Source organism: Hyperolius riggenbachi, chromosome 4 (assembly GCF_040937935.1).
Source record: "Hyperolius riggenbachi isolate aHypRig1 chromosome 4, aHypRig1.pri, whole genome shotgun sequence".
Classification (NCBI taxonomy): Eukaryota; Metazoa; Chordata; class Amphibia; order Anura; family Hyperoliidae; genus Hyperolius; species Hyperolius riggenbachi.
The window spans coordinates 490,564,844-490,578,192 of NC_090649.1; the positions used below are offsets into that span (position 1 = coordinate 490,564,844).

Consider the following 13,349-nt stretch of genomic DNA (forward strand, 5'->3'; position numbering starts at 1 on the left):
TTGGCACTGGAAGCTATGATTTGGGTGAGTAACCTATCATTGCGCACCACTCTGCAGGGAGGGGGGAGAGGAGAGAAATACGGCCCGTGACTGGAAAAGTTTGATCACCCCTGTCGTAGTGACTAAAGGAAAACGGAGGAGGCCCCCAATGCAGATAAAACCACTAAATAGTAGTTTAAAGGGGACATATAAGGGGTTTCTTCAGGGCTCCTTCACATCAGAGCTCTTTTCTTGCGTTTTGACGCTAAGTCAATACTTTGCATTTACTAAGGTAAAATAAAAGTCCATAGACTTTCATTTTACCTTTCACACGCGACACTGCGTTTCAGTGCATTGCGGTTCAACGCACCCAGGAGCATTTAATCGTCGTAAGCCGGCTTTTTCCCATCAGGTGAATTAATAGCTACCACTGATTGTGTCGCACCGCAGACACCCGACGACACGCTGCAGGCTATTCAACACGTGCAGGAGAACGGCTCGCGTTGTCTAATGTGAAAGAGCCCTAAAGTTTTCATCATCACCTGGACATTATTATTGTATATTGATGACATTTTGTCAGTGTCATCATTGGTCTCTAAGTGCATGATGGTAAGAAAATCAGCCCATTGTATCGTTTATTTCTTCTACACATTGTGGCAGAAGTAACGAAAGTGCGAGATGGAAAAGATTGAGGCTGGCGGCGTGATAAAGTTCCAGCATTTGAAGGGTAATAGTGCTCGGCAAATTCATGATGAGATGATGGCAGTTTATGGAAACGATTGCCCATCTTATAACACTATTGTGAGGTGAAAAGAAATATCCATAGTGGTCCCTCACAGACGAGCCAAGACCCGGAAGACCAGGTCAGTGTTTAATCCTGGAAGACAGATGGACAACTATCCGAATGATCATAAATGTCACTGGCCTCAAGGTGGCCACACACGATACAATAAAATTATCCGATTTTACGTTAATTCGATAAAAACGATCGCATCTCCCGAAAAAATCGAAAACTTTTTTTTTATTCGACTGAAAAATCCGATCGGATTTCCCGTTTTCTTCGATTTTAATCAATCCGGAATGCCAGATATTTTTATTCAATCTTTCTAAAGATTGTATGGTGTGTGTTGGATTGTCAATTTATTAATATACACACCCTAGCAATTTTGTCAGTTTCCAATCATTTTTATCATAGTTGGAGAAAAATTGAACATAGGTGTGTGGTACATTGGTCATATTTTTGAAATGTTACAATCGGTCAGAAAAATTTATTGCAATTCTTAAATTGAACTATGGTGTGTGGCCACCTTCAGTGATGGTAGTGTGTGCAAAATAATTCATGAGGAACTGCACGTGTCTAAGGTATCTGCACGCTGGGTGCCACGCCTGCTAACACCTTTCCAGAAACAAAACCAGCGTGACCTTTCAAGACAGGTTGACGCAGTTGGAAGAGGATAAAGAGGATTTTTTTGGGTTGGGAACTATTACCCTTCAAATGCAGGAACTTTTATCACGCTGCAAGCCTCAGTATTTTCCATTTTACACTTTAGTCACTTCCGGCAATCTGTAAAAGAAATAAAGGATACATTGAGCTGATTTTCTCACCATCATGCTCTTAGGGACCAATATCGACACTGATAAAATTTAATCAATGTATTATTATGATTTATATAGCGGCAGCATCTTCCGTGGCGCTGTATAATAGACTACAAGGTATAATACATAAACAGTTCAACACTTAACAGTACAAGACAATGGTGGATCATAGCTTGTGGTGTGGACAAATCCGTTACAGATTCTTACATATTAGTGGAAGCTATGCACACCCATTACACAGCATTGTGAGACAAAAGGGGGAAGAGAGCCCTGGCCAATCAGCCTTACCGTCTAAAGGTTTTAGGTATAGGACAGTAGGTAAAGGGAAGCTTTGTATGAGGTGGTAAAATGGTGGTCAGTTGTTAAGGTGTCCTAAGAGACAGAGTATGCTTGCCTGAAGAGGCCAGTGTTCAGGTTTCGCCTAAAAAGGGTAAGTGTGGGTGAGTGGCAGATGTGTTGAGGGAGGGAGTTCCAGAGAAAGGGAGAGGATTGAGAGAAATCTTGTAGGTGGAAGTGAGAAGAGTTGACCAGAGAGGAAGACTGGAGAATATTGTTAGTAGTGCAGAGCATGCACGTAGGATGGTATCTGGAAATGCGTTTATTTCGATCAGAAAGAGCTAGGTTTCAAAGAGCTTTGTAGGAGAGATTAATGAATTTGAAATGTATCCTTTGTTTAACCGACAGCCAGTGAAGGCACGACAGGGGGAGATGGGGCTAATAACTTCAAGGTGATAATTAAAGCTTTACGATTCCCCCTCGCAAGTGTTGACTTGCCTTCCAATAAGACACAGAAGGGTCATTTGTAATTTAATTTTTAAAAAAGCACATAAAGACAATGCGTTTCATGATACAAATCCTCTTCCTCAGGTCATGCGTTTCGCTGTACAAATCCTCTTCCTCAGGTCAATGGATGTGCCATGCAGTAACAGGAATCCCTCTGTATGTCCCCAGGTCATGCTAGCTGAGCTGAAAGGAAAGGACGAGGTCTATGCTGTGAAGGTCTTGAAGAAAGATGTGATATTACAGGACGATGACGTCGATTGCACTATGACAGAGAAAAGGATTTTAGCTCTGGCAAGAAAACATCCGTACCTAACGCAACTCTACTGCTGCTTTCAGACTAAGGTATGTGGACCCCTCTACAGAACCGGCTTCATCTGTGTACTCTTGCCTGCGTATCCTGGCCTGTTTAACCAGTAAGGTGTTGGTGTACTACAACAAAACTTAGCAGAAGATGAAGTTTGGTTGGTTGTTGTAAAATGTTGTAAGTTGGTGGTCACACCTATAGGCGTTTGCAAAATGATTACCAACTTTTCTTGGGAAATATTTATTCCTGCTAAAAATATTGTCAACTTCTCTCTTTGTCAAATATGGGCCAGATGGAAACGTTATCCATTAGCCATCATTATTGTCTAACTTTCCTAACGGCCTTGAACTTGAACAGAGGCGCCAAAATAGGATAAAACCGTATAAAAAAAATAAGTTTAAAAGAGGAGGTAGTGGTGGACTTACCTCCCCAGCAGACAGACGGACACAATTCTGTTATTTTATTTCAAAAACAACATTTAATTGGTACTCCAAATTGCAACGCGTTTCGCAGGTATAGTCCTGCTTCATCGAGGAGAAACAACTAGTAAGGGTCTGATATAAAGACAAGCGCCTCTGTGTGGCACAGAGTTCTCCCTTGGTGGAGGAGCGTAACCGCTTTTTCCTATCTACAGAGAGCGACTTCTTAACCTGAGTGGGGTCAAGTCATAATCTCCCCACCTGCTTATACAGTGGTTGCCTATATGGTGACCTAATCTTGTGAGTGTAACTGCCTCAAGTTGTGAATTATGTACACTTGTGATTTACAAACATACTACACCATATCGGGCTCTCGGTTCCCACTTCTTCCTTTTCTGTACAAGCTTGATTTTGAATACATTATATACTCGCGTATAAGCCTAATTTTTCAGCACAAAAAAATGTGCTGAAAAGTTACCCCCTCGGCTTATATGCGAGTCAGTGGAGCAGGTTTGTTACTGGCAGAGGAGTGTAAGGATCGTGCACTAGTGATCCTGCTCTTGCCAGCTGGCTCCCTGCTGTGTCTGTGTCCCCTCATCCCCTGCAACATGGTGTGCAGAGTGCGCTGCTCAAGACTACCTGTGTCCCCGACTTGTGGAGTGGAGCGTGCAAGCAACGTGTCAGCGGTGCAATGATTGGGGATTCTTCCTGTGTGGCAATCGCTGTGTCTCATACCTATGATGCCATCTAGTGACGTCTTGAGACACAGCTGTCTCATCCTTCGGGCACATACGGAGAGAAGGAATGTACTGAGTGCACATCTGGCTACTGTGGAAGGGGGTATACTGGGGAGGGGGCTTATACATGAGTCAATCACTTTTTCCTGGTTTCTGAGGGAAACGTGGGTACCTCAGCTTATTCGCAGGTCGGCTTAAATGCGAGTATATACAGTATGTTTATGGCTGCCTCAGTACTAATGGCACACTGTTACCAATCACATATGGCACTCTCTTGTGTACGTTTCCCACTGATTTAACACGGAAAGCCAAGGGATGGTGTAACACTGAACACCATGACTGCACCGCCCCCCCCCCCCCCCCCCCATCTCCCATAGCAAATATGGCCACAACAATACCTGCTCTGGAGGGGGTCGGCCCTGTATGCAATGGAGGAGGGAATAAGAAGTTGTGATAGCTGTACTTTAACAATCAGAGCTGCGCCGGGATTGACTGCTTTGCTGTAAATTCCCCTCTGAATTCAAAAACTGATTTTACTTACAGTGTGTTTGAGAAAGTGCTACAAACAGTCACTTTACAGTTTTTCAATCAAATGTTCAGACAGGGATTATGGGTGTGGCGTTTGTCCACAAATCATGTATCCATGTCGTGTTTTGTAAGTAACAGAGACGCTGCCGCTAGTTGTCTCGGTCAGTGGAATATGTCTTTTGAAGAGCGATCACGTGCGCAGTTTTTTTCATCTGTCTAAACACATCAGCAAGTCTCCACACAGAGAGATTAATCTTCCTTGTGAAGTGGGGGAAACACCATCTCCCTTCTCTATAAACAGGATCCCAGCACCAGTTACAAAGCATTTAACGCCGCAAAAACGTCCGTCTGAACCAGCCCTTATGTTTGTGCCATTGTATTTATGCGGTTCCAACAACGATGCTATTTTTAAAGTCCATACTTCAATATACAGGAAATAATAGGAAGGGAAGGGAAGGGGGGGGGGGGGGGGAGAGAGATTGCAGCAGCGGCCGCTGGTAAACACCCCTGTCCTGTGCTCCAAAATCTACACAGTGTACAAATTCTCCATGGCCTCAATTCATTAAGCGTTACCACATTCAGTAATGCAGAAAACCACTGATCTCCTTTCCAAATGCCAATTCACGAAACCTATTGCTGCACAGAAAAGTAAATGACCGACTAGCGGGGTAAATTACTGGCTTGTGAGGTGTGACCTCAAGAAATGTCAAGAAATTGCAATTCACAAAGATGAAAGCATTTAGAAGATCAAATAGAAGTGTTCAGTATTTACCTCCAGCTCTGACCAGCCGGTAACTCACAATCTCCATGCAGTAACATCGACAGATGTAGCAGCCAGCCAATAGGGAGAGGCCCTCAACTGACTAGTGGGGTAAATTAGACTAGTGCAGTAAATTGCTCAGGAAAGGTAAAACAAACTGCAATTCACAAAGATGAAAGCATTCAGTAAATCAAGTAAAAATGTTCAGTATTTATCTCCATCTCTGATCAGCCGATAACTCTCACTCTCCATGCGGTAACATTGCCAGATGTAGCAGACAACGTATAGCAAGAGCCTTACAGCCCTGCTTCTCACCCTATTTGATCCGATACTCTGGAGGGCGGGACTTCAGAACAGCAGAGCAGGAGAAGGAGACATTTAAAAGGGCTTTTCTGTATCCCTTCAGATGTGCATATCTGTATACTGATAAAAAGACGTGCTCCCTCTAGTGGCGGCAGCACATCTAAAGGGATGGCAGGGATGCACTGGACAGAAATCCCTGATTCATGCACACCACTTGTGGGAAGACTCGCAGCTTCCTCCCTGACCTGCTCCACAGCGGGTGACACTTACCGAGCAGGGACTAGTGAACTGAAGCATGTTTTTTCAGTAAATTGCTGAACTTTTACAACATGCAGGAAATCTTAGTGAATTTGGAAACAAGTGTGAAATACCAAATGAGGTATTTTACCGACCTAAATTATTATACCGAACTGATCTTAGTGAATTGAGGCCAGAGCAGGGACAAGGTCCTCCAGCACCCAAGGCTGAGACACCATTGTGCCCCCTCCATCCCTCCCACCCCAGCCGTCACACACTGATTGCCATTAGAATTAATCTTTAGTTATCGGGTTTGCAGTCACTGCCATGTATCCCCTTTTCTTTTTAATCTCTGCTTCATACACAATAGGGGAATGATACCTGAGTGAATTGTGCGCCCCCTCCTACACTGCGCCCTGAGGCTGGAGCCTCTCTTGCCTCTGCCTCGGCCCTGCACCCCCTCCTACACTGCGCCCTGAGGCTGGAGCCTCTCTCGCCTCTGCCTGGCCCTGCACCCCCTCCTACACTGTGTCCTGAGGCTGGAGCCTCTCTCGCCTCTGCCTGGCCCTGCACCCCCTCCTACACTGCGCCCTGAGGCTGCGGCCTCTCTCACCTCTGCCTGGCCCTGCACCCCCTCCTACACTGCGCCCTGAGGCTGGAGCGTCTCTCGCCTCTTCCTCGGCCAAGCCCTGCTCCCCCTCCTACACTGCGCCCTAAGGCTGGAGCCTCTCTTGCCTCTGCCTCGGCCCTGCACCCCCTCCTACACTGCGCCCTGAGGCTGGAGCCTCTCTCGCCTCTGCCTGGCCCTGCACCCCCTCCTACACTGTGTCCTGAGGCTGGAGCCTCTCTTGCCTCTGCCTGGCCCTGCACCCCCTCCTACACTGCGCCCTGAGGCTGCGGCCTCTCTCACCTCTGCCTGGCCCTGCACCCCCTCCTACACTGCGCCCTGAGGCTGGAGCGTCTCGCCTCTTCCTCGGCCAAGCCCTGCTCCCCCTCCTACACTGCGCCCTAAGGCTGGAGCCTCTCTTGCCTCTGCCTCGGCCCTGCACCCCCTCCTACACTGCGCCCTGAGGCTGCGGCCTCTCTCACCTCTGCCTGGCCCTGCACCCCCTCCTACACTGCGCCCTGAGGCTGGAGCGTCTCGCCTCTTCCTCGGCCAAGCCCTGCTCCCCCTCCTACACTGCGCCCTAAGGCTGGAGCCTCTCTTGCCTCTGCCTCGGCGCTGCACCCCCTCCTACACTGCGCCCTGAGGCTGGAGCCTCTCTCGCCTCTGCCTGGCCCTGCACCCCCTCCTACACTGTGCCCTGAGGCTGGAGCCTCTCTCGCCTCGCCTCGGCCCGGCCCTGATTGAAGCCCATGTGTTTGTAGTGTATGAAGAATCTATCGGGGATAGAAAACCCCCCAGCGCAGTAATAAGGCAGGTAGAGCTCTGTGACTTCTCCCTGCGTTTATAGAGGGAGAGTGGTTGTCCTGTGCAGTATTGTTGGAGTTTGCAATTGGCATGGAGCGGTCCTAAAGAGGTTAAAATGCAGTTAGAGACTATTTCCACTAGCCACGGATCGCGGCCATTTTCCGCACACTTTTTGGCGTGGACTCGCATCCTATTGAAATCGGTCACCTGCATACGAATCACAGGCGGGAGGAGAAAATGATCCGCGCCGACTGAAAAATGGTTAGTTTTAAAATACAAATATAGAACATTTCTTCCCAAGTAAAATGAATTGAGAATCACTTTTTTTTTTTTTTTTTTTTTTTTTGCTATGTTTCTGTCACTCACAGAAGGTAATAAAAAGCAGACAGATTTTTGGATTAGTTAATCTCCTCATGGGGGATCTCAGTATTACCTTTATTGTACAAAAGCACTCAATGGAAAGGATCTATACCATACATGTCAACGTCCGGCCCGCGGGCCAAATCTGGCCCTCAGAGCCATTTAATTTCGGCCCACAAGTGGTTTCCCCACTTTGCAGTATGTTTGGCCCACTCTAGACCACCAGGGAAGCTATATTGGAGGTGAAGCCCTAGATCACCAGGGAACTGTATAGGGGAGGGAGAGGCCCACTAGACACCAGGGAACTGTATAGAGGATGGTGGGGGCCACTAGACGCCAGGGAACTGTATAGGGGAGGGAGGACCACTAGACACCAGGGAACTGTATAGGGGAGGGAGGACCACTAGACACCAGAGAACTGTATAGGGGAGGGTGGGGCCCACTAGACACCAGAGAACTGTATAGGGGAGGGTGGGGGCCACTAGACGCCAGGGAACTTTATAGGGAGGGTGGGAGCTTCTAGACACCAGGGAACTGTATAGGGGAGGGAGGACCACTACACACCAGGGAACTGTATAGGGGAGGGAGGACCACTAGACACCAGGGAACTGTATAGGGGTGGAGGAGGACCACTAGACACCAGGGAACTGTATACGGGAGGGAGGACCACTAGACACCAGGGAACTGTATAGGGGAGGGAGGGGCCCACTAGACACCAGGGAACTGTATAGGGGAGGGAGGACTACTAGACACCAGGGAACTGTATAGGGGTAGACAACTGTATAGGGCTAGACACGAGAGGAAGGTGGCCAGTAGACATTGAGGTTGGCCTGTGACTAGGTCCCCATGTACAATTTTTGTCCCCTTTGTATTTGAGTTTGACACCCCTGCTCTGTACGAAAGATGCCCCCCAGCCTCTACTTGTTTGAATGCTGATCTGGCAGTGGGACTGAGCAACTATCGAGCTTAGTAAGGGCTTTTGTAAATAAAGAAATGCCTGAGAATCCCCCATGAGGAGTATATATAAAAGGCTCCGTGTCAATTATTTTTATTATTGATTTATAAAGCGAACATATCATTGTCAAAGAGGAAACACACGGTGTGCGACTTTATGCTGCACGGCTGTAAACATTTTTTTTTTTACCCAGATGCAAAAATCACATTTTAGTGTGAACCATCCCATTGACTTACATTGGTTTACAGTTGTATTGCAATTTTGCATGCAGGGAAAACACATTTGACTCGTGTGATCCCTGCCTAAGAGTACATTAGGGACTATTATGCTAGTAATGCTGTAACAGAAAAAGGCCACCAGATGGCAGCAGAGTCTTAGGCATCGTGTGCTCTGCATTCCTCGTGATGCGCAAGCTGGATGCTAAAAATGATGAAATGAATGTATTCTAGGTTACAGCTTACTCTTTTCTTTTATCCCTTGCACCTCTATAAGCAGGACCCTTTCCTCTCACTACTCATGACGTTCCCCACAGTTCCAGCAATGATGGCAACCCGGGCAAATTAATATTTTTTTTTCGCCTTTAGAACGGTTCAAGCTAGTTTCAGGGTCACTACTTCCACAGCGGCAAACTGGGCAATCGCCCCCGAGCGCTCACAGGGGGTGACCTTTTTCCTTCTGTCAGGTGATCTCTACGGTTGCTTGGCAGTTAGAAAAAGCCGTTCTTTCCCACAATGCAACGAGGTGCACAGTCTGGAAACTGTCAGGACCATGGTCATGACATCACACTGGGGAGGGGGGGGGGGCGGTTCACCACAATATCAGCCATACAGACCCTCCTGATGATCCGTTTGCAAAAAGGTAAAGATTTCTTGTGGGAAATGAGGTATCAGCTACTGACTGGGATGAGGTTCAGTCTTGGGTTACAGTTTCACCTTAAAGGGGCACTATGGCAAAAAAAATGTAAAATTTAAAATATGTGCAAACATGGACAAATAACAAGTAAGTTTTTTCCAGAGTAAAATGAGTCATAAATGACTTTTCTCCTGTGTTGCTGTCACTTACAGTAGATAGTAGAAATCTGTTAGAAGCAACAGATTTTGGACTAGTCCATCTCTTCATAGGGGACTCTCAGCAAGGCTTTTATTCTTTATAAAGATATTCCCCAAAAAGGATTTACACAATGATGCTGGCCAGCTTCCCTGCTCGCTACAGTTTTTTGGCAGTTGGACAGAGCAACTGCCATTCAATAAGTGCTTTTGAAAATAAATAAATCCCTGAGAATCCCCCATAAAGAAATGAACTAGTCCAAGACCTGTCGCCTCTGTCAGATTTCTACTACCTACTGTAAGTGACAGCAACATAGGAGAAAAGTAATTTATGGCTCATTTTACTCTGGGAAAAAAACAAACTTCTTATTTGTTTGTTTGCACATTTTAAATTTTAAAATTTTTCGACATAGTGCCCCTTTAAGCTATGAATCAAAAGCCTGTGCTGTCGATAAAAATGAAGCAACCGTAGTTAGGAAATGCATTGTGCGGCTCCGGAACACTGGTAACAGGGTCTTCAGGCTCCATGATGTGATGCTGATCGATTTGGGCCACAAAGCAAACGTCTGAATGTTGCTGATCTCGAGAAATCTCTTATCTGTGCAATCAATGAGCCAGGCAGGTATGACATCATCCCCAGCTGATAGGTCTACCTGCAGGAGTCATCTGTGTTCTGGTCAGAGAGGAATGGGGGCCGCAGGCTGTAATCTAACGTAAACCTCCATAACCAACAGCAACATAACATTTTCCATAAACATCCGACTATCTGTCCAATCAGTGAGTCATCCCACCTCTATTCCGCTACCTCCAGAAATAGGCGGCCTGAAGAGAGAATCCGCTTCCTGGGGTCACGTCTGATGTCTGCGCTGTCAGCTGTCTACATTCGGGGGATGCTGGTGGGATGATGTCACCGGTGACTTGTTATGTTTGTCTTCTGAATGATAAGCTCTGCAGGTGAGATCTCCGCTCTGCTGACTTGCTGATGGACTGTCGTTGGATCCCTCTTATCATTGGAGATCAGAGGATGAATCAGGTGGACTTGATCTTGATGCTGCTTCGCTTGCTCTTATAGGGAACTTAAACCGACTAAAATGATTTAAAGCGGTATAAAACCCTGACCTAATATTCAATAAAAACACGTTTTCCTACTTTTTATATGCCATACGGTTATCATATTTGCATTTGTGCATAAGTATTATTATTCATTTAGAAAGTACAAGTTCCCAAAAGTACAGTTTTTTTTTGCTTTGAGAGCTGACTTTGCATTTTAATAATAACTGGTTTTATTCATTATGAATTGAAGGCAGAAATGCTTTGAGTGTCTCTCTGTCTCCAGCTGCTTCTGCACAGTCAGAGAATGTGTCACATTCTTCACTTGATACAATTAAGTAAACACAAGATAACATTGTCTACACTTCATATGCCTCCAGATTTCTCTGCACTGAACTTTCAAGTCCTGTGTGTAACCCTTTGAATGCTGTTCTAGTAAAAAAAAAAATGCTGGTTGTATATAATATGTTGTAAATAATTTTTTGAACAAAGAAGAAATGCTGGGTTTCATTCCGCTTTAAAGCGGTTTTAAACTCTGACAAAATATTCAATAAAAATGTGTTTTCCTACTGTTTATAACCCATACAATTATCATATTTTCTTTTGTGCACAAGCATCATTATTCATTTAGAAATTATAAGTTCCCAAAGTTCAGTTTATTTACTTTGAAAGCTGCTGGTGCATTTTATTCATAACTGTTGTATTTCTATTGTAAATGCAGCCAGTAATGGTTTCTGAGCAGTGTTTCAGTTCAGGACTCATTAGCAGAAGTTTCTGCACAGACAGAGAATGTTTACTTAATTGTATCAAGTGAAGAATGTAAACACAAGATAAGGTTATCACCAGTTCAGATGCTGCTGTCCCTGCAGGAGAAAAAGTCAGTCCTGTGCTTTAACCCTTTGAATGCTGCTTTCCTAAAATTGTGGTAGCATATTATATGCTGTAAATAATCTTTTAGAGCAAAGAAGAAATTCTGGGTTTCATTCCACTTTAAAATTAAACACATGATATACCTGCAAATGAATATTACATACTTACCTCGCCGTCCGTTCATCTCAGAAGCTCGCCATTTTCTTCTTACAACGATTCTTTCCATTTCTTTCAAGATTTTGTCAGAACTGAAAGATTTCCGAGCAATAAATCGTTCAAGTGGCGAAGTGCTGAATTGTAAAAAAAAAAAAATCGCCTGGTCACTATAGGGGTATACAGCACTGGTCCTCAAGATGTTAAAAATGGCAATTAGCCTGTAACAGCTTCTGGGTCAGAACACTGAAACTGTAGTGTTGCCCACTTGAGCCATTGGAAACCTGGACGTTACCTTGCACATCAGTTGTCCTTTCAGTTATAACTGACAGCAACTGATATATTTCAGTTCTAACAAAATCTTGTCAGAACTGGAGGGAGTTGTTGTTAGAAGAAAATGGTGAGCTTCTGAGAGGAACTGACAGTGAGGTAAGTATGCAATATTCATTTGCAGGTACATCGTGTGGACCCAAATTAAAAATACAAGATTTCAGAAATAAAATCTATTTTCTAACTTATAATAATAAATAGCAGCCTTTTTTCAGCTGCATGATGACAAATATAAAATATTTTACATCTATTGGAGAAACCCCTCCCTTCCTTTCAAATTTCTGGGACAGAATCCGGCAGACTGGTGGAGGAGATCAAAAACAAAACACAAGCTGCTACTGATGATGTCACAGGGGAGGTGATCTCAACTTGTGTGAGATTTCACATAGACGACGCCCCTGTGAGGGAGGGTAGCTGATGACAAACACCCCCATGATCTAAAACCTCCTACTACGCTCAGAAGTAATGGCTGCCACCTGCATAACCCTTACATTGCAAAGTGAGAGGATACAAAATAGAAGAGAGAGATAAAGAAATGATTGACAACAGCCGTTTAATGCGTTCATGTTGTTTGATCCACCTTGAGCCTGCTGGTCATCATCTTCATTGCCGACAGAATAAAAATCATAAATAAAAAATTTAACTTTTTAAAGAAAACCTGTAACTGAAAAACATTCCCCTGGGGGGTACTTACCTCGGGTGGGGGAATCCTCCGGATCCTATTGAGGCTTCCCCCGTCCTCCTGTGTCCCGCGGCGGTCTCGCTGCAGCCCTCCGAACAGCGGAAATGTAAATATTTACCCTCCCATCTCCAGTGCAGGCGCAGTATCAGCTCCCGGCTCGGAGATAGGCGGAAATAGCAGATCTCTGTCGGGCCACTCTACTGCGCAGGGATAAGTCTCCTACACCTGCAAGTCTCCTGCACCTGCAAGTCTCCTGCACCTGCAAGTCTCCTGCACCTGTGCAGTAGAGCAGACCCAACAGAGATCGGCTATTTTTGCCTATCTTAGTGCTGAGAGCCGTAACAGTGCCACCCGCTGGAGCCAGGGAAGGTAAATATAGAAAGCCTTGTCAGGCTTGTCGAGCCAGGATTGACGGACGCTTCGGGGGAGCCAGCGCTGGATTTCCTACAGCTACAGGGGAGGGGGAAGCCTCATTGAGACCCTGAGGCTTCCCCCTCCCGAGGTGAATACCCCCCAGGGGAACTCATTTTGTTACAGAGTCTCTTTAATGCTTGGTTGCAAATCTTTTGCAGTCAATGACAGCCTGAAGTCTGGAATGCATAGACCTCACCAGATGCTGGGATTCATCCCCGGTGATGCTCTGCTAGGCCTCTCCTGCAACCGTCTTCAATTCCTGCTTGTTCTTAGGGCATTTTCCCTTCAGTTGTGTCTTCAGTAAGTGGAATGCATGCTCTGTCAGATTCAGGTCAGGTGAGTGACTTGGCCATTGCATAACATTCCACTTCTTTCCCTTCAAAAACTCTTTGGATGCTTTTGCAGTATGTTTTGGGTCATTGTCCATCTGCA

The 13,349-nt window shown here is 45.5% G+C and overlaps 1 protein-coding gene across 1 annotated transcript in view; it reads left to right on the forward strand.

Moving 5' to 3' along the window:
- Positions 1-13,349, forward strand: part of PRKCE (protein kinase C epsilon) — a 484,799-nt gene that overhangs the window by 281,116 nt on the left and 190,334 nt on the right. Inside the window, 1 exon segment of the mRNA XM_068233034.1 lies at positions 2,527-2,700. Coding sequence (XP_068089135.1) covers positions 2,527-2,700 — 174 coding nt within the window.